The 22,801-nt window shown below is 39.4% G+C and overlaps 1 protein-coding gene across 3 annotated transcripts in view; it reads right to left on the minus strand.

The window, feature by feature from the left end:
• Cntnap4 (contactin associated protein family member 4) overlaps positions 1 to 22,801 on the minus strand; it is a 291,138-nt gene that overhangs the window by 46,943 nt on the left and 221,394 nt on the right. For all 3 annotated transcript variants that reach the window (XM_060391927.1, XM_060391929.1, XM_060391928.1), the window contains 3 exons: positions 21,718 to 21,915; positions 16,127 to 16,283; positions 11,329 to 11,456 (listed from right to left, as the gene is read on the minus strand). In XM_060391927.1, the coding sequence (XP_060247910.1) occupies positions 11,329 to 11,456; positions 16,127 to 16,283; positions 21,718 to 21,915 (483 nt within the window). The remainder of the gene's footprint in view (positions 1 to 11,328; positions 11,457 to 16,126; positions 16,284 to 21,717; positions 21,916 to 22,801) is intronic.

Consider the following 22,801-nt stretch of genomic DNA (forward strand, 5'->3'; position numbering starts at 1 on the left):
AAACCCTCATTTTCTTATTTCCTTCGAGCTTGTCTTTATTTGAATGGTGCCTTCTCAGGGATCTTTTAACAATCATCTCATTTAAAATCTCTGCTCTTTTACATTAATTCTATTTTTATTTTCTTCATAGCTTTTTTTTCTTCACAGCTTTTGTTAGCATCTACCATGACATATATTTTACTGGATTATTGTCTTCTTCTTCCAAGAGAATATAGATGCCAAAAGCATGCCAAAAGAATGCTCTCTCTCTCTCTCTCTCTCTCTCTCTCTCTCTCCATAGTAAACATGGGCTATCAATCAATACCTGTTAAAGAAAATTATACACATTCTTTTTGTCATCATAACCATGAGAAAGATTAGAATATTTCTACCTGTTTAAATTTTATGTATTCCAAGAAATCCATTCAATTTTTTATTAAACGAATGGAAAGAATGATAGAAATAAGGAAACAAAGAGGAGGAAGAGAAGTAAAGGAAGAGGGGGATGATAGGATGACAATGTTAAGAAACAAAAAAAAGAAAAGAAAAAAGCAGAAAAAATCCAACAAGATAAAGTGAATAATGAACATTGAAATGAAAATTTAGAGAGGGTGGGGGATTATCAGACATAGAGGAGATAAGAAAATTATATTATCTTATTATGTGTTGAAAAGGAATTGATCCCTCTTTTTTGAGCAGCTCATAGGTAGACTGCCAAATGGAAAGGAAGTCGGTCAAATGTAAATGAAGCAAATCGCTAGTCAATACTTCTTTTTCCCAGTCTGAGCATCTAACCTGTACGAAGTTATTTATCGTGCATTCTGGGCAATGTTATCTCGGTCAACTATACCAGTCAATGCAGACAAAATGAGTTTCTGAGACTCAAAAATTCTTTAGAATAAGAAACTCTCAGCCATCTTTCCTAACTTGATAGGTTTTACGGGTGCTTCCCCACACTCCAATACAATTGAGAAGAAACGTTTAATAAATGGGATTGAACGACTCAGTGCTAAAATAGTAATTGAGAAGAGAAATTTAGAACATTTGTAAAAACTCTTTAAAACATGGTCTATGTAAGCCTTCGAGCCCATCATATCCAATTCAGAGAAAAATATCAAGTGTACAACACTTGGGTGCATTTTTATTAAATAATGACCTTTAAATACAGTTACTCCTTCAAGCAATCACCAAAAAAGGGCAAGTCACCTTTAAAGTGGCAAACTTTGTTTGATCCCAGATTTCTCCAACGTGTTCAATGTAGCAACATAAAAAAATAAAAATAAAAAGACTGTCCACTAACTTCTGAGCAGGCAAAAAAATATATCCAGCCTAGATGGTGTTTTGTTATTTTTTTTTTAAGTGTTGAGGCTACAGACAATCTTCTTAAATTTAAAGGAACTCTGAGAAGAGAGCACACAGGAGCCTTTCAGAAACAGACCCTGCTCCATAATACGCTGAAGACAGATGAGCAGCTATGGACAACAAGGTGGCTGTATTCTTCAGTGCAACCCAAACAACGTAAACAAAGCTGGTGGAGGTCCAGAAGCTTGGCCCTAAATGTTTCAGTGTTTCCCATGGAATGAACCCTGTGGGGATGTCCTGGGATTTATCAATTCTACTGTTAGATACAAGATCAAGAGAAATGAAAACCTGTGTCCATAAAACAGCTTCAAAATCACATAGGAGCACAGGCACACTGTTCAAAAAAGGAACAAATAACGAATGGATAAAGGGATTAAAATGTTTCTATCTACTCCTATAGTGAAATATTATTTGGTCATAAAAACAAGATATTGATACATCATCAACACGATCAACTTTGGAATATTGCGAAAACAACCATATGCATTTCGTGTTTTAATATCTATGAAATAGAATGAGCAAGTCTGCAGAGTGATTTTTTTCCTTTTTTTTACAGTAGCTGCACATGTCTGAGGCGAGAATGAAGGGAAAGTGGACACAAATTTAATTTGCAGACGATAAACAGAATTCTCCCACTGGCTGTGGAGATGGCCATCCCTCTAAAATGAATAAGCGCACTGAACATGTCTGCATTGTGCATGTTAAAAAAGTGACTGTGGGGCATGTGAGTCACATCTCAGTAAAGCTGTTGCCAAGAAAATGAGAAGATGTTAAGACTAAATCGGCGGGTTGTTACTAATCCTAAGGTGACAATTATTCTCGAGCAGGTGCAGAGTCGGGAAAGATAGCACTCACGCATCCTAGAGGGGAAATAAAAGAAAACAACTACTTGACAACAGAATTCAAGAAGAAATAAATCAAAATAAAAAAACAACATTCAAGAACAGAGCGGCTTTAATGATAGGACTACGGAATAATGCTTAAACATAAGCAACACCTCAAAGAAGAGCGGAGCTAGCAAAACCTGGATAGCAATGATTTTTTGTTTTCTAAACAAAAAAAAACAAAGAAATGCAGACCATAAAAACCACTATTTTCCTCCAAGAAGTGAGAAAAACAGAAAATACTTCTGTTTTATAAATGAACACATTTCCGGAAGAGTTGTGTTAAGGCTGCAGTGGCCTGCACAGAATTGAGGTAGTCAACATTCCAGCACGGAGGTGGGGGGCACATGGAGTCCTGAAGGGGTATGGACAGCTGGCAGCTGCTAGGGGATGGGGAGCTGGTTTCCTTAAGGGGTGTGGTCCCTGCTAGGTTATCCATGATCAAGTGGAAGCCACACACCTGTGTGGAAATAGGTAGGACTGGTTAGACTCAGTGGCTTGTATTTTTTCACAAATTGTGGGAGGGAATTTCATGAATTTGGGAGGGAAACTGGAGGGATCTAGGAGAAGCTGTGGTGGTGAATAAGTGGTGATGTAATCAAAATGCACTGTATACATGCCTGAAGTTCTCAAAGGATTAATAAAACAGTAAATACTGGGATTTTGTCCTAGTGGAGACTGGAGACGGGCACAATCCTCAGCTTAAGTAGCTGGTAACTAGCGGAGTAGAGAGCCAGCCATCTTTAAGGGGATGGGCCCTGCTTGGTCCCCCTACACTCCACTGTATGACCACAAAACCAGGAGAATAATGAGAAGCACAATTAGGATTCAGTGGGTTTCAAAAACAAGAAGACACAAACTTGGGTCGGTGGGCAGGAAATGAGAGTACATCTGGGAAGAACTGGATGGGGTGAATATGATCAAAATACAATGCACGAAATTCTCAAAGGTCTAATCAAAAAGAATTTAAAATATAAATAAATTTATAATGATAAAATTCAGAACTAAAATACATTCATGTTCTTATCTGAAAGGGTTTTTGACAGCCACAGCTCAGGCTCATTCTAAGCAAATGTCCCAGGTGGAACCAAATGTCCTTTGTGCTGTGAGAAACTTTAAAAGTCAGAGTAAGTCTTCCTGTATCATCTAAACTACTTTCATGGAATGCACACATCTGCTTATCATTAAATTGCTTATAAAACTCATAACTTATTCTTGCTCTTTCCCAATAATTCACAAACCATGTATAGATTTCTTTAGATGTGCATGATGGATCGCTCTCATTCTTCTACAAACTGCTATTTATTGATTACCTTTCATGTCATAGTCAAGTACTAGGTACCAGAAACACAAAAATAAATGAGCAATGGACTTCGCTCTTGAGGGCTCAGGCATAATCAAAAGCTGTATGAAAAATAAGTCTTTGTAACATATGCAACGTTTGCCTCATCAGAGGGCAGGAGGTCTATGCCCTCAAGAGATCTGAGAGGAAGGCTTCATTGGAGAAAGGTATTAATCTGAGTCTTTAAAGAGTTTAGTAAAAAAGTTGGGGGAATTTTCATGAAAATGAGAATGAGGGAGAAAGGGAGAAATGAATGGCATTCTCCAAGGAGGTTCTGTATGGTAGAGGACTCAAAGAACAGCAGACTATCCATATTATTTCTTTGTGCTGGGTGTGTGAATGTGTGTGTGTGTGTGTGTGTGTGTGTGTGAGAGAGAGAGAGAGAGAGAGAGAGAGAGAGAGAGAGAGAGAGGGAGAGGGAGAGAGAGAGAACAAGAGAGAGAGAGACAGAAACATTGTAAGATGTAACAGAGGGCAGAGCTTGTAAAAAAAATACCTCAAATACCAAACTCATCAAAGGACAAAGATTTTTAGCATCATGGTAACTCTTATATTCCCCTTAAGGGCTCTAGAATCTTTAGAAAAGCAAAGTGTGTGTGTGTGTGTGTGTGTGTGTGTGTGTGTGTGTGTGTGTCTGGGGTCTGGGTGTGTCTCGGTTTGCATGTGTGCATGTGTCTGTCTGTGTGTGTCTGTGTATGTATGTGTGTTTGGATGTCAGAAGGCATCTTCTAGTGTCAATGTGTCAGTCCTCACCTTCCACCTTGTTGGAGACAAGGTCCTTTGCACATCATAGCTGAGTTACTTTTTGTCTCCTTAAAATTTAAAAGGCGTTCTGAAGATACTGCAAGGACCACTGGGATACCCAGGCTCTGTCAGTACCACTTCAGACTGGAGCCAACTGCCTGCTTCTAGCTGGGATTCTCAAGCTAATCTTTAGAAAACATGCTTGCTTTCTTTTAGTTTTTTTCCCCCCTTCTCACCCTAATCCATCATGAACTGATGTGTCTGTATGACTACAATAAAAATAAATTGCTAGAAAAACAGAATGAGGAAAGCAACAGCACAAAAACCATCCTCTCTAGTCCATTTTTTTTATTACTGCTCTGTTCAAGAGACATAAATTTCTCTGTCCAATCGGCATAAATCATTCTGAAAGCGTACTCTGTATCTTGTACCAACCTCATCATTGACTGGGACCCAGAGTTGCCAGATGAGCACCAGCCTGTGAACCATACTGGCCTAGGGCAATACTAAACAGATAGGCCCACAGACTGGAAGCTTCCAGAGGGTGGTTAGAAAAAGCTCTACCCACCCACCCCCATGACTCCTGAATGAGAATCTATTGGAATAAGCTTCAGAGCACTGGCATAATGTATGCAGATGTAGAAGAATTGTTGGGCCTAGAGAATTGTTGGTCTAGAGACTGTCAGTGTTAAGACAAATTCAAAGACATCACCCAGCTCCTGGGAGGCCGAGGAGACATAAAAGCACAAGATTGAACATTTCTCAGCTCTCTGCACATTGGTAAACTCAGATCATTCGTTTAGCCCTTTTGTGTCTGAAGTAAAAGAAAGTTGGGTGTATGTTCAGCAAGACTTTAGAACTCAGAGCTGAGGCAAAGGTTCAGTCGGTAAAGTCCTTACCATGCAGGTTTGAGTTCAGATCCACAGAACCCAGAGGAAGCTGGGTGTGACAGCAGGCATCTGTCTCTACCAGCACTCCTACAATGAGGTGAGGGGCAGAGATGGAGAACTGCTCTAAGCCTGCAGGCTGGCTTTCCTGGCTTATTCATTAGAGAACAACCAAGAACCCAACAAAAACGAAAGGTGAGAACTGATACTACATGTCCTCTGAACATACACATGCACACATACATGCACACACATGCAAATACACACAGAGAGACTTTGCTTTTCTAAAGATTTTAGAACGCTCCTGGAGAGCCAACGTGTTACCATGATACTAAAATTTTTGTCCTTTGATAAGTTTGGTATTTGAGGTATGGTTTTACCACCTCTACCCTTTGCTGCATTTTATACAATGTCAGTCATACCTATACACACCATATGAAACAATAATTCCTCTCTTAGGATGTTTTTTTAGATAAAAATCAAGAACTTCCAGGCATTAACTCTGATTTGGTTTTATTAAAGGTCTCCTAAAGCACACAAAAAAGGTGAGCTATAGGTATACTCAACCACATGTATGGATCAAGCACATTATGCAAAATTAAAGAATCCACGTATAAAAGAAAACAGCTTTGAATGTTTCCATTGTTGAGAGATCCTGGAAAAGTCAAAACTACGGTAATAGAAAAGGAAGACTTTTCTGCAAGGGTGTCTGGGTGAAAAGAATTTTAGCAAGGTATAAAAGGGAACTATTACCAAGTGAGGAAAATACCATCTGTTTTACATAGATGATTTTGTAGCTTTATGCGTTTGTCAAGATCTTTAAGCCTTTTCACACTGTCAAGTGATTCTCTAACATGTGTCTCACACACACACACACACACACACACACACACAATGAACCGGTTAACCAAAACACTACCTATTGTTGCTTCACCTAAAACTGTGTCGTTAAAAGAGCGACATAAATGAAGACAAAGGTTTTAACATCGTGGGAATTAAGGATAGCAGCATTTAATGACTTTTTTTTCTCTGCCACAAAAAATTCAGTTTTACCATTCTAGGCCATCATGCTTGTAAGAGAAGGACCTTACAATTTTTTACATGTGACTTCGACCATCAACAACAATATGTTAGCAACAGTGTGAATTTTGTGCCATTTATATTAAAAGTAAGAAGGACTGAAAGAAAAGATGTCGTGAACTAATTGTCCTAGGTCTCATGGCTGGTAGCCATGGAGTTCATACTCATTTTTAATTTATTTGTATGTTTCTCAGCACTTCTATCAGCTCTTCCACAAAATGGCGAGAGTTAAATGACAAAACCAGTTTTACTCAAACCAAAAAGTCATAGATCATTTTTAAATTCTGAACTACCCATAGAGTAATGTAGAATTTACTTCCCTAATAGACTCCCTTTTTTTTCTTTTACTTTTCTTTTTTATATTTGTTTTGACATTTAAATTTATTTTTTTTACTATTTATTCACTTTACATCCCAATTGTAGCCCTCTCTATCTTCTCCTGTGGGTCCCATCCTCCCTCCCTCTTCCCCACTATTTCCCTACCCTAGTCCTCAGAAAGGGGAGCCCTCATCCCCTACCATGTGACCCCAGCCTATCAAGTCTCATTAGGACTGCCTGCATCTTCTTCCTCTGTGGCCTGGAAAGGCCACCCCACCATGCGGAAGTTCTCAAAGAGCAGGCAACAAAGCCCATGTCACAGACAGCCCCAGCTCCTCTTTCTAGGAGACCCAAATGGAGACTGAGCTGCCTATTGACTATATCTGACCAGGAGTCTAAGTCCTCTTCATTTATGGTCTTTGGTTGGTGTAGCAGTCTCTGTAGGCCCCCATGGCCCAGAGTTGTTGGTTCTGTTGGTCTTCTTATGCAGATCCTATCCACTCTGTGTCCTTCTATTCCCCAAATCTTTTCTGCAACAGCCTGCACTCTGCCCAGAGTTTGGCTGTGAGTCTTAGCATCTGCTTTGATCCCCTGCTTGGTGGAATCTTTCAGAGAGATTTATGGTAGACCCCACCCTGTTCCCTCCCTTCAACCCCTTTAGGAATCTATTTTATTTGTCCTTCTGTGAGAGAATTAAGCAGCCTCCCTAGGGTCCTCTTTGTTATTTACGTCTGTGGATTGTAGTATGAATTATATGGCTAATATGCACTTGTAAATAAGTATATTCCATGCATGTCTTTCTGGTTCTGGGTTACTTCACTCAGAATGATCTTTTCTAGTTCCATCCATTACCTGCAAATTTCATGGTTTCCTTGTTTTTAATAGCTGAGTAGTATTTCATTGTGTAAATGTACCACAATTTCTTTATCCATTCTTCTGTTGAAGGACATCTAAATTGTCTCCAGATTCTGGCTATTATGAATAAAACTGCTATTTAAACTCCAGCAATTCAAATAATCCAGTTAAAAATGGGGTACAAAATTAAACAGAGAATTCTCAACAGAGGAATATCGAATGGTGGAGGAACACTTAAAGAAATGCTCAACATTCTTAGTCATCAGGAAAATGCAAATCAAAATGACTCTGAGATTTCACCTTACATCCATCAGAATGGCTAAAATAAAAAACTCAAGTGACAGCACATGCTGGAGAGGATGTGGAGAAATGGGAACACTCTTTCACTGCTAGTGGGAGTGCAAACTTGTACAACGACTTTGAAAATCAATCTGGCTCTTTCTCAGGTAATTGGGAATAGTTCTACCTCAAGACCCAGCTATCCCACTCCTCAGCACAAAGCTGAAAGATGCCCCACCATAGAACAAGGACTTCCTTTTTTCCTAAGCCACAGCCCTCTTGCCTGGCATGAGCCCTCCTCCTTTCATTTTCCATTGCATCACATCAAAGGTCACATTGCTGGTCACCTTGTGCTTTCAACTGAATCAAGAGAATTCAGTTATTTTAAGCCCTAAGTTATCTGAAGCCCACTCCCGATAATGTCAGGGTGATGTTTCATTCCCTTCCTCTGCTTACAAAGCCCCATTTTACAGGGGCCATTATCTGTGTGCCATTCACTTTGAACTTGGCTGGAACATTCCAACTTTATGTGTTCAGATCTCCACATACTGAAAATGAGTGAGACTATTCTGCCGTCATTGATCTTCTGACAGAATATTTCACAAAAGGCTTTTTTGTAGTAACTAGTCCTTAGGCTCTGCTATGGTTTGAGTATGAAGTGCCTTCCTCAGATACCTGTGTTGGAGGGTTGGTCTTTAACTAGACAGCAGTTCTCAACATGTGGTCTCATCCCCTCTCAAGGTTGCGTGTCAGATATCCTGCATATCAGGTATTTATATTACAATTCATAACAGTAGCAAAATTACAAATATAAAGTAGCAACAAAATGATTGATGAAGGCTGGCATTACCACAACCCGAGGAACTGTGTTAAAGGGTAACAATGATAGAACGGTTGAGAACCACTGACCTGGAAACAATAAGTGGAAGGTAATGGATGAGGAGGGTTGGGAGTTAGTCAGTGAGTTAATCCATTGGTGGAATCATAATTTGACCGTGTTGTTGGGAGGTGAGGATCTACTAAGGAGAACCTAGGCCGAGGAAGTGGACAGCTGTGGCGGACCTTCAAAGGATGCATCAGGTACCCCAGCTCTTTCCTCTCTGCCTAACCCACTTCTGTCTCTGCCTCTTTCTCTATGCTTTCTGCCACCAGAAGGTGAGTAAATTTGCTCTGTACCTCTCTTCTTTGCCTTTCTGCAATGACTTTTCCCCTCACTACAGCACCAAGCAAGAGAGCCAACTGGCCATGGACTGAAACTAGGAAAATTAAGAAAAATAACAAACAAACAAACTAACACTCCTCCATTCGAATTATTTCTCTCAAGATATTTTGCTGCAACCATGAAAACCCAAGACAAAGGTTGAAGTAAAAATGAGTCTTACCTCACAAACTATACGAGGCAAGAAGAGCAAGTATTCAATACCAGGTTAATGAATAGATCAGAATTAGCAAGGCCAGAATACAACAAACAGTACAGATATTTAGATTGCCAAGATTGCTTTCTTCACTATCCCCTTATTCGTACTATTTCAATTCTAGTTTACCGATGTTAGTGGGATAGACACTCGGACTCTAGAATCTTTTGTACGTGGCAGTCTAGTGCCCTGTGAAATATGTGTCAGCAACCCTGACCTCTCCCCATGCATGAAGCCCACATTCCACAACTGGGACAACCAAAACACGTCTCCATTTACTATAACATCAACTGGGAGAGGGCAGATAGAGTATGTACTCCAAGGCACAATTAGAATTTGTAAAACGTGTGCACATCAGCGTGTTTATATGCATAGTACATATCTATGTGGCTCTCTGTGGATGTGTTTAGATGTGTCTGAGTGTGTAGATATGTTTGTATGTGTGTAGCTATGTGTGCATGTGAATGCTCACATATTCTGAAAGAGTTTTAGGTAAAGAAATTCTAAGCGTTGGGCCTAATGGCTTGGGAGTTAAATGTACTTATTGGTCTTTGGAAGGACCCAGGTTCAGTTAGCAGCATCAAAACCATTGCTCACAACTAGTAGCTACATTCCAGTAGAGCTGAAGTCCTCTTCTAGCCTCTGCAGACAACAAGCATTAATGTGGTGCTCACACACACACACACACACACACACACACACGCACACACACACACACACACACGCACACACACACACACACACCAGGCACACACATTAAATAAAATGTATTTTTTAATAAAAAATCTTTCTTTGAAAGAATAAAAAGGAAGGGATGGAGGGAGAGAGGAAGGAAGGGAGGAAAGACATCAAAAGGGATTAAATTAGTAGTGATCTCCAGTAGAAGCACACCTAATTCTCAGCAATTGAGGCACATGTACTAAGAGAGGGGGCCTGGCTAGTTACTGCAGTGCTGTTATCCAAGCACACGGGGATGGAGCAAGTGATGTACAGACACACTTCTCTGTAGGCACAAAATACTGCTGTACTCCTCTAGTGCATGCTGAGTTTACAACCTCATCTTTCCGCTCATATTTTCTCCCTCCAGGAAACATCCCTATGTCATCTTCATGTGATCGTAGGATTGAGGCAGGGCTAGAGCTGATGAACACCAGAAATGGTGGGTGAATAGCAGTTTTATAGAATGTGTATGTAATGTTTACAGGCCAGTAACATCTTTGCTTTTTAACTAAGCAACTTTGCTATGCATCTCCCTATATCTTCCGAAGCTTACATCTTTCCTTCTTCCACGGAGATCCTACAATAAAATTGTTTTTAAGGTATGCTTTTAATGCAAACAAATATTTCTTTCTGTGCCCATTTTAATTCCTAAAATATACTAGGAGCATGCATAACTAATGCATCTACCTTTAAGCTAACTGGCTTCAAAGAGGTAGAGGTTAAAATCTCTGCTCATTAAATTCCCTGATTTAAAAAAAAAAATGTAGGTATGTGGGGGGGACATGCTCTGTGTGTGTATGTGGCGTGTAATAAACTACTTCCAAATTGTAAAGTCCTACTTTAGAATGGTAATACATTGAATACACAGAGCAGAAGTCCAATTGTTTGACAGTCAATTCACACACATATAAACTGAAAAAAGAATAGAGATTAAAGGTTGAAATATGTTTGATCAAAATGACATCTGCTTCTATTGATGTTCTTATCTTACCCCAGGCTTACCAGTAGGAAGTACACATGAATCCTTAACCATTTTGTACAGCACTGATTCTTTCTAAGTCGACAAAGATACAGAGAAATTTAGGGATGCTGGGATGCATTTACGGACCAATCAGTTGGGCAGCCAATGGTGTTTTGAGCTCTAATAAAGTAAGGGTGGGTGATGGGGGAAATACTTGCTGCCAAGTCTCATGGTCCATGTTCAATCACTGCTACCCAAACACTGGAAGGTAAGAACAGACTTCCTCAAGTTGCCTTTTGGCCTCTACATGAGCATGGTGGCATATGCGCTTCCTTCTACCCCACACACCTCCATTTGGCAAACAGTGAATAAAACAAAAAATTTCCATAATCCACCACATAGGTTTTATGGTAGAAGTGTGAGTCAATAATCCCTTGATAAACACGTGAGGCTTAAACAATCAGACTCTCTTCTGCTAATTTCACGCATTGGGACCACTTACTGTCTCCCCGGCAGAGCAGAGGCCCCAATTTATAAGCAGCTTCTGAATGTGGGCGTCCGGTGTCTGTAATCACTATCTTAGTGACAGGCAGATGTTCTTTATAGGAAAGGAATCCAGTGTCATTGGTCCTAAAATAAACAGGAGCAGCAACAAAATACTTCAATTATGATGATGATCATCATTCTAAAATAAGCAGCGATTTTTTCCCAGCATTTCTAAATGAAGACTTTCCTACTAAGTTTGGACACTTACCAAAAAAAATAAATAAATAAATCCAAAATTGCTCATCTTAGCATACAAAATATGGCAAGATGTCAGTATCCCTTGTAGACATTAAAGTCTAGACTACAAAAATATAACATAGATTAAGATTAGTATGCACTGGCTTTTTGAGTGGATGCCTTTCTCTCAACTCAACAGACCACTCCCTCTCTATGGAATGCTAAACTACTGGCCTAGGTGGACTCCAGGGCAGGGTAGTCACTGTCTTTATTGTGTCCCCTCTGCTGACTTCACCGGGGTTCAGTGGACAGTTCCAAACTCAAGGTCACCCAGATGGCTGTGGTGAAATCTTGTGTTCACAAAACAAAATGAAAAAAACAAAAACAAACAAACAAACAAAAAAACATGATTGTGGGAAAGAGACTTACATATAGGGGAGAGGAATGGACAGGAGGAGGAGGTAAGAAAATCCAGAATGCATAATATGCATGCATGAAATTTTCAAAAAATAAATGGAATTAATAATAAATAAGTAAGAAAACAAATAGGTAGGTGTGTAGATAGATAGATAGGATAGACAGACAGACAGACAGATAGATAGATGATAATAAGCTGTCCTTACCACTATTTCTAAAACAGACAAAAACAGAACAGTGGCTATACTTTTTTAAAGGGTAAAGATTTTTCAAGTATTTATTTGATTGACATGGCTATCTTATTGACATGTAGCATATACAGTTTTTAGGCAGTGTTTACTGTCTGCTCCTTTTTTTCTCCTATGACCTATTTGCACTTTGGGTTTTTGTTGTGTATGTGTGTGTGTGTGCGTGTGTGTGTGTGTTCTTGCTGTCTTGTACTTGTTGAGTTACTCCATATTCCTTTATACTCAAGCCTGTCTTCTCTTTTCATTTTGAGATACACTGTATTGCTTGCATATTAATGTTTTCTTGATGAATTATAAAATGCATCCATTTTATATACTTCTACTTATATTTTATGTCATATAACACTCTGTAACATCAGAAGCTTTCCATGAGATTGTTTAACACCCCTATACACACAGAAACACACACACACACAAAAAACTGTTTTGTGGCATTGCAGAAATCTATTTTGAATGCATGTTGTAAATTTCTCAATGCAACTGAACAGTGAACTTTATTTTTTCTAATTTAACACTGGGTAATTTATAATAATTTCTAGTGCTCTTCAATTCTTCTTAAATATTGGAGATTTTATCTGATGTGATTTCTTGTTATCCCTGAATATTTGTTATCCCTGAAATGAATACTTTCATTTCAGATGTTAATTTGTCATTCTGAAATATGCACTCTGTCCTTTAGAATAGTTCACTTTTATTTGCTTTAAGTTCCCTATTCACGCAGTGTGGACATTTTTCCCTCTACATCTTCAAACATGTCGATAATGTTAGCTTTAAAGATTTCACTTGCAAATTTGAAAATGTGGCCAAGACTGTGTTTACAATAACCTCATTCAATGCCTTGATTTTAGATGGAAGTTTACTTTCCTGAATATCCAGTAATGTATATGGTGTTCTGGGTAATGTGGGTGATAACTCAAGAGGTACTATATTTTTGTTGTTCAGTAACATTCTATTTTTCCCATGGGTATTTAAGTCAGAGTGTATGGTTTTGTTCTCCAGGGCTCCTTAGGTCTGCCTCACTCTGGCTTTCCTAGTCTTCCCTCTCAATCTGAGGACATGTCTTTGCAGTAAGATGTGAATCTTTGCCACTTCTGCTCTAAACTGAAGGATTTTCAAAGCCTATCTCAGAGACCAAACAGTCCAGTTCTTTTTCTCAGTAGTCACTGTGGGAATGCCCTGTTGTTTGTTCAATTCTCTTTCTGTGGCTCCCCTTGGACCTAAAATCTCTACTCCTTTACATGCACTTTGAAAGAAAGTTGAAGGTCCAAGGCAGGGGTTATGCAGCATGTTCATCAAAACCAGCTTCCTTTCATCTGCATAATATCCTACACCTCAGTTTCCAGTCATTCTGGAATCCCCACACTTTGCCTCCTGATACATTTTGCCAAATATAAAAAAATAAAGATTATATAGTATTGCCTTGAAGTTTAGGCTACTAATGAAAAGATGCAACCGGTGTCTGCAAAGGACAAAGAATTTGAATCTAGTTTCTACCCACCTTGGTTCTCTTCTTTCAACCACTCATGAAAGGCCCTGTCTATGTTTTATTCCACTACTCTTCCCTTTAATATATGATATGATATATATATATATATATATATTATATATATATAGAGAGAGAGAGAAAGAGAGAATTATCATGTTTTATTGTATGTAATAAGTGTTTGTTTTCTTATATAAAAGTCCACTACAAGTGTAGTTGGTGCCTTTAAAGGGTAGAGGAGATCATTAGATTCCCTGGAACTGGAGTTACAATTGTTAGCTCCCAGCTGGCTGACAGGAGCTGAACTCAGGTCCTCTGCAAGAGCAGCAGCTGCTCATAACTGCTGAGCCATCTCTTTGGTCTCAAATACTTACTTTTTAATTGCATTTATTTATTACATTTACTTATTTAAACTCTTTTTGGGGGGGATGTGTGGCATGGTGTGTGTGTGTGTGTGTGTGTGTGTGTGTGTGTGTGTGAAAGTCAGAGGGAAATCTGCAGTAACTGGTTCTTTCCTTCTTCCAAGGTATCTCAGGGACTGACATCAGGTCATCAGGCTTGGCAACAAGTGTCCTCATCTGCCATCTCTGCAGAGCTCTAGATACTTTTCTTACCATCTTCACAAAAATTGCTCACACACTGATAACTGTAATTTTAGGTGTGTAAGGATGTTATTAGCAATTTTTAACAGCAACAACAACAACAAAAATAACCACTAATAGTTTCCCAGTGCCTGTAGAACACATGGCTAATTAAAACTAGCTTTTAAATATAAAGAGTTTCAAACTTCTCAGATTACATTCTGCTTACACATAAATAACCTTCCATATAACTATGCTTTTATGGACTCAGAAAAATATTAAAATTATCTAGACCTTGAGTAACAGACATGATAGTCTCTGTATAAAATTAACATAAAATCTCAATCACAGCTCGAGGTCCTTCTAGACTGCATATAGGTTCTTCTTCCATGTTGTTCTAAGAAACTTATATGTGTAATTGTGTTTGTGCATACATGCAAATATTATAAAATTCACAGACCAACCATGTATATGGCATTATTATGACCATGATGTTTGACAGGCAAACATCATTTACAAGATAAAAATAATGAGTTCACCTAACAGCAACTGATCACGGAAATGCATGTACAACTTCTAATCAAACCGGTCATGCTCTCAAATCCAGGTTATAGACGCTTCAAAGTGCTCAGAACGGGCGACAGTTAAGCAGGACGTGTTTACCAACATCCCCCCATCAAGGCTCAAAGAATACTGGGGAGAAGAAGGAGAGGATTTGGCGTAGAGAGAAAAACATGATCAAAATATACTGCATAAAAAAATTAAGAAAAAAAAAAGAATGTAACAGCCAGAGGGGAAGAGAGTGCTGTAGAGAGCTGTATTCACATGACATGGCTCTTGACTCATGGCCTCAGCGCCTGTAATGACCTGCACCCGATCAAGCCTGTGAACATTCCAGCAGGGACTGAGGAAGAGTGCACATGGGGCCCTGAGGAACCCTTAAGTTTCCACCCCTAACTGAGGAGCAGTTGACAGCTTCCGGGGGAAGAGGCCCATCCTTGCACGGGAGTTGCCCATGTCCCAATGGACGGCTGCACACCCACACACATGTGGAAGAGACTAACTGTAAATAGATGTTGTTTTTTGTTTGTTTGTTTGTTTGTTTGTTTGGTAAGATGAAGACTAAGTTGGGAGGGAGACACGTGCATGGAGAATCAGGGCAGTTAAAGGGGAAAGTGGGTCAGAGCATATCACATTGGGTAACTGTAAAACAGAGTAAGTTTTTTAAAATAAGTAAGTGTCTTCAGGTCCAGCCACTTAATAATATAAAACTGACATGAGGTGTAAAGAGACGTGGGTATAAACAATATAGAAGAGCAATATACGTGTATCGTCTGTGCTCAAAGACAAAGATTTCATTAAAAGTTTTTACGATAAAAAGAACACATACATAGGATTTATTTTCTGGTTAGAAAAAAAAAATTACACATTCAAATACCTAAATGTTATAAAATCCCATTTTGAAGCTGTTACCCATATAACTTTTGTTCTTTAAAAAAATAAAAGAACTATATGCTAAAATAGTTGCTCAGAATTATACTACTTTAAAATCTAAAAAGCTGTACTTTCGAAGTTTATAGCCTAAACTGATGTGCTTTGGTAACTGTTTACATACTTACTGTAGAAATAGAAGACAGTAGTGATATTAACACTGAAAAGGAACTCCAGAGAATCATAGCTCTCATGTCATAGATGCTTCTGTTCTCTCATGTGATAAAAAAAATAAATAAAATAAACAAAATCCATGGTCCATTATTAAAAATAATCTTTGGAAGTCTTCTTTCCTAACCTGTAGAGTTAGAATGACCATACCATGTGTCATCAAAACATAATTGATAGGAAACTCACCATTCGCTTCGATCTGCATCACAGTTGCAATGATATTGAGCATCAATGCAGTTCCCTTCCAAGCCACAGGTGCACTTTTGAGGCAAAGGCCAGGAGCCTCCCCAGTAGGTCTGCGTTTCGTTGGTTCTTCCCACCCACCAGCTCCGAGGACTTCCATCTGAAAGACAAGTGAGAAGGCTGAATCATCTCCTCCCATCTTAGAGCATTCTTCTTCCTTCTTGCCTTATTGAAAAGTAAAGATGGGGTGGAGGAGTGAGAGGAAAGGAAGGAGACCGAAACAGAGAGAAGACAGACATGCGGGGAGAGTGACCGAGATAGGACAGGAAGACAGAATAAGTAGAAACAGACACAGACAGAAGTAGGCTGATGAGAAACAGTGCTACTAACTGACAGATTTTTTTTTTAGAAGGAACTATCTTTACAAAGCACTTTCTTTAAAAATCTCCTTTAAAACACCATTTTACAACATTTAAAAACATCTGCTATGCACTTATTCTTTGAATACGTGTTTGTGCCTGCATGGGTTTATTTGCTTGCCATGCACGCAGGCTTCCAGCAGTCATCAGATCTTCTGAAGCAAGAGTTAGATCGCACTGTGAGCCACCTTCTGTGGATGCTAGGAACCAAATTCAGGCCTTCAGTAAGAGCACCTCACTGCTGTCCTTGCTCTCTGCCCCCTCATTTTCAGTCTTGAGTGGATAATCTACTGTTGTTGGAATAGAAACCATCAGTCCATGTTTGATCTCGGAAGAGACTGAGTTCCCATTTGCAACTTAAAAAAAAAAAAAATGACTTCTAAAACAAATTAGCATCAAACTATAAACTTTGGTAATTAATATGGTGAAATAAAATTAATTCTAAACATCAAAGCATCCTGAAGTGTTATATAAAGGCACTGATTTGTCTCCATATATTTATTGGCTAAAATATACTAGCTGTTCTAGCTGTTTATTAGATATCAGGCATAGTATAGCGCTCCTTTGTCATGATTTAGGATTTATCGGGAAGTCTATATTTTCTCTTCCATTTACTGGCTTGGCTATTTATTTGAAGACTACAGAAATAATACTGAAAAATCTTCATGCCTGAAGCGAATATTACAGTAAAAAAAAAAAAAAGTTTCCCCTAGCTAAATGCATCTCTTTCTACGATAAATGTTCAGCTACCAGCTCCTTCCCAGAGCCAAGACTAAACACGATGCCAAGGAATTCAGGCAAGTAGCAGACAGAACATTTAGTGGAGGATTTGTAGAAAGGGAGGTGAGGCATGCAGGCAATCTATCTTGGAGGAGAAAAAAATTCAAAGGAAAAGAATCATAGTGTTTGGAGACACAGAGCAATGGAATAACGCAAGCAACGTCAAATCAGTCAGGTCCCCATGAAGGACTGGGCATTCTCCTTTTGACTTTCAAACTTTTGTGTTATCACCACCATTTCCACCGGGACTCTGTAGCTTTTGCTCACTCAAACCCTATTCACCAACACAGGACTTACTTTAATCTACTATTAAGTAGCCCTTCTGTAAATGCTGACAACTTCTCTCCCAGCATTAATGCAAACACCTGCCATGTTTAGGAGAAGAATGAAAAAACAGAAATTTGGAAGCTTGTGTTACGTAAAGCTATGAACATCAATACATTATCTTGATTAACTCACAACTCATCAAACAGTTAAGCACGCTTGCTTCCTTTTTAGTATTCAGGTACACTGCTTAAGATACATGCTCAAAGAGTGAGGAAATATAGGTTGGTATTCATAAAAACTAAATCATGTTTTACAGCTGCATTTTTGATCTTCCTTATAAAAGATAAATTGTTAAATGCTCTGTATATTACTTATCATTACATTGTGTGTGTATGCTGTATGTGGTGTGTGTGGTGCAGTGTGTGTGTTTGTGTGTACGTCGGATATAGTGTATGTGTGTGTGGTATATGTGCATTTGTGTGGGCATGTGTGTGTAAGTATGTGTGTGTATAATATGTGTGTGTTGTGTATATGCTGCGTATGGCATGTGTGTTGTATGTGTGTGTGTTCACATGGATGTATAGTGTGTGTGTGCCAGCATGCACATGGAGGCCAGAGAACCCTTCAAGAATTGGTTCTCTTTTAACAACTGTATCCCACCGATAAAATTCTGATCATCAGGCTTGCTGGCAAGTGCTTTTGCCCACTGAATCATTTCACCAGCCTTTCCTAAGTGTTTTAAAGCCATCAAATACATTTGGGTCCATCTAAGCCTTTCGAAAGAGTAACTAAATAATTTAAATAAGTGTATAAATGAATTTTTAAAAACATAAGAAATATTTTTTAATTAAATAAAACCATCCTAGTTATGTTCTGTCTCCCCTTAATCAACCTGAGTATCCCCAGAGACCATCCCTGCAGAGAGCTGAGTCACAAATTCTCATCTGCTGAAAACATATGTTCATAATACTCCACCATTCTGATGCTTGGTTACGTTACTGTCATCGCTACAAACTGTGAAATCCCTGTGATCGGAGGGTCCAGGTTTAAGGCTGCCTTCCTGTTCCTCCATTTTGCCTTTCCTGTTGGGGCTTCAGCATCTAAATTGTAGTCTCTTAGTTTCTCCACTTTGGAGAAATGCTGAGAAAAACAGTAATAAGCAATCATCAGTCACCATTGCCCTCTGGTCCACAGCCTGCTGGGATTGACTGTTTTCTTTACCAATGTGATGGTTAGTGTTGGCTGTCAACTTGTCAGGATCCAGAATCTCAACCTTCCTAGTGGTGCATCCCTTTAATACAATTCCTCATGTAGCGGTAACTCTCGACAATAAAATTATTGCCATTACTACTTTATAGCTATAATTCTGCTACTGCTGTGAATCATAATGTAAATATCTGACATGTGACACCTTTGAAAGGGTTGTTCAACCTCCAAGGGGGTGGTGACCCACAGGTTGAGAACCACTCATTTAGAAGGAATACTTCCAGACAAACTTGTGGAGAAGCATCTAGATTTGGAAAGTTTCTGGGCATGCTTGGCAGGCAGGTTAGCTGAGATGGAAAGCCTTCAAGATTGGTAGCACCATTGCCTGGGCTGGGTCCTAGACTAAATACAACAGAGAAAGCCAGCTGAGCACCAGCATTCACCACTGGCTCTTTCGTGTGTGGGGGTGTAATGTTCCCAATTGCCACTAGGACTCCCCACCACCATGACTGCACCCTCAAACTGTGAGCCAAAATAAACCCTTTCTCCCTGACCTTACTTTTGTCAAAGTATTTCATCATAGCAATAGGGAAATGAATAAAAGCAGTTCAGTCTCAAGCTTGGCTCAAGCACCTTGGAAGGTTTTGCTGGTACCAAAGGTGTGAAAGCCATTCTGCTTACTTCACACCCTGCTTTGTATCACCTTTGGGGTTCCCGTCTGTCGGTTTGATTAGCCTGTGACTCACTTTTGATTTGGGTGGTTTTCTTCCCTCATGTTTCCTTGAGTTAGTTAAAGAATGAAAATTATACCTATTCAGTAAGCACGTCATGATAGATCGTGAATTGATTGGAACCGTCTAGCGTTCGTCAGATCTATCACTTTATATGGTTACATGCATGCGTTGTTTGTGCATGCAATGAACAGTGCTTTTCTCCTAGTACATTTCAAGTATAAAATACGCTGTGATTAACTGTAGTTGCCACGCTGCGCCTGAGCAGCCCAGCTGTTACTCATCCTGTGATCAGCACCCTTCCAACCCGTCCTCCTGTTCTGAAGTAGCCGCTTTTCTAGTCTCTGTATCTATGAACTTGGCCTTTTCATGTATGTTCTATATACAAATAAGAGGATACAGTGTTTGTGTTTTTGTGTTTGGCTCATTTCACTTTGCATAATGGCTTCTACCATCTCGAAGAGCTTCTCGTGGCTGCCACAGCGTTAGTCATGATATCCAAGGCACATAAGCACCTTGACTGTCCACTGGTGGTGGGTTGGGTAAAGTAAAAGTGTTATATGCACAATGGAATATCAGCCAGTTAAAAAAATGGACAGGAGGGAACCCTGCCATGTGTGATGAGGGTAAACACACAGATCATTATGCGATGTGAAATAACATAAATATTCAGATCTCAGATCCTGAAAATTCAACTCTATCTAAGAACGAAGGCCAGACCGTTGTGCAGAAATTGTAGGAGTTACTCACATGTGACGAGAGAGCTAACTTCCTGTTCTAGGCCTCTCATTGACTAGAAACAGAAATGAGGTGGAGGAAGCTTTGATTCATGAAGAAAATGACTGCTCTGGAAAGGTGCCGCTGACACAGGCCGTGCTTGGTATAGAATGACATGCCTGACCTGACAGGCTAGAATGTAGCCCCGTTCATCCTCAGCCATTCTTTGTGATTACAGTGAAACTACAGAGCCTAGAATGTCACAAAGAATGGCCTTCATTCTTAGATAGAGCTGAATTTTCAGGATCTGAGATCTGAATTGGAACCAGCAAGATGGAATTGAATGAACAGAAGACAAAATGAGAACATTCTGGGAAAGAGGAAAAGGAGAAGGGAGCTTTGTAGAGAAAATAATCCTACAGCAGGTGGGCAGAGAGTAAATAGAAAAGAAATTAAACTGGAAGAGGAAAAGCCAGATGTCTGATATCAGTCAACTGTGCCCTCAACAACTATCTGGAATTGAAGCCCAGGTTAGAATTACGTACAAGAGTCCAGAAGGTGACTTTGTGGAGCATATATCTTAGATTCCTACTTTCTCAAGAAAAATATTCCCCAATATTACAGCTCCAAAGCACTGGGCTGTAGAGTGTGTGCAAGATGGGTCTGGAGACATGCTGTCCTTGGATCCAAGCAGAAGAGTTTGTGTGGAACACATGAGCACAAAAAAAAGGCAGTTGAACATGTGAAAGAAAAGACATCCAAGTGGAAGCAAGGCTTCTTAAGGGTTGATTTTCTCCATGAAGACGGAGCTATTAGATGATTCTAAGTCATGGTAAAATGGTGAGAAGACAATTTGCTTGCTTCAGAACAATGTCATCAAAGTCTCTTTTAAGGCAGAAGATGTGATGGCCAGGCTGGTCTAGCGTTATGAAGTGTGCTAAAGGAGAAGGTATATCACCCCAGACAGAGCTGAGACCCGTTTATGTGGATTTCTGTTCTCTGCTTGAACAGCTGAATCCACCGTTTCTAGCAGCCTCTCCTAATTTTCAGCTATACCTTGAGGCTAGCTGTCAACAGTTCACGGGAAGAGAGAGAGAGAATAGTCACTTTGAGAAAACTAAGTCATATTTGTATTAGCTCTCATCTTTGATAAAATAAACCTATGCGGTACTTGTTCTTTAGGGGGATAAACACTGTCTCCGTTCATCTAGTATCAGAATGAAGCCTTAACTGCACAGTTATCCGATTAAGGCCGGGAGGAGAGTCAGAAAGCAATCAGGGCTTTGAACAAAGCTCGGTGTAAATTGACCTTGTACTTTTCTCCAGGCAAAAGCGTCTATGAGATTCCAGACCGTGATATGCTTGCTAAGTGGGCAGAACGTCAGTGCCTCGGTGGAATTAAGATCCGCAGGAGCTAGTTGAGCAAGCATGCAGTGCACCCCGGGAAGCGAGTCGGGTGCCTCAGTTTACTCACCTTGCTGGTTAACGAGCCGTGACTTCTTGCAGTAATAGACAAGCTCCTGTTGGCAGTGCTCCGCCCGGTTGATGGAGGCCTGGAGCTGTTCCATGCTGGCCACGTACTCAAAAACCCCAGTGTGGGGGTTCTCAGAATGAGCATTCCTGACCCTCATTAAGTCGGAGCCATTGTGCTGGATGACGGTCCACGCCGTTTCTTGTATGCAGAAATGGGGGAAGAAAGAGAGGAGACCATCACTAGTCTGCAAAAGTTAAAATAAATAAAGAAAATCAAAATCATCTTCTCTCTGAGGTAAATGTTTTCTAGTCATTAAATCTCTCTGAGAGGCAGAAGCAACATAAATGGAACCTCAAGTTTTTCAAATATCAACGTGACTCCCCTCCCTGAAACGTATGCTAATACCACACTTTTGCCGTGATTTTGTTTATGTTTTGTTATTTAACCACAGCAATATTTATGATAAAATTAATAGGAAATCGGAATTACTGAATTTTTGTATTTATGTTCATTTAATGAAATCTGATAACCTAGCCTCTTAAAGACACATCACTTATCTTTTCTTCAAAAAAGACAAAAAATGCTACATGTTCTAAGTGTAAAATATTATTTTTAAACATGTATAATTACATGTTACAATGTGGGAAAAGGTGCACATTATAATGAGTAAAGTAGCTTTTACTATGTGATGTAAAAAATGAAATCGTTTACTTTTATAGTTATGTTACTAGCCAAAATGATATCAAATGTTTAATCTCTTTAGCCAATATGAATGTATATCATTTTCTTCCTTTTTAAAATTCTGTGTGTGTGTGTGTGTGTGTGTGTGTGTATGTATGAGTGTGGGCATCCTTGAAGGCCAGAAGAGGGCATCAGGTACCCTGGAACTAGAACTATAGGCAGTTGTGATTCAACGAATATGTCAAATTGGGGGAGAACAGGAATAAATTATAAAATTTCCCCTTCTGTTTAGCTAACATAGTCACTAAAATCAGCAATAGAAACAAGGGGTAGGGGGAGGTCAAGTTTGACAGTTTCCATACCCATCACTCCCGTTGTTATCCAAATGGAAAAGTGAGTGAAA

This window comes from Meriones unguiculatus, chromosome 10 (genome assembly GCF_030254825.1).
Source record: "Meriones unguiculatus strain TT.TT164.6M chromosome 10, Bangor_MerUng_6.1, whole genome shotgun sequence".
Taxonomy (NCBI): Eukaryota; Metazoa; Chordata; class Mammalia; order Rodentia; family Muridae; genus Meriones; species Meriones unguiculatus.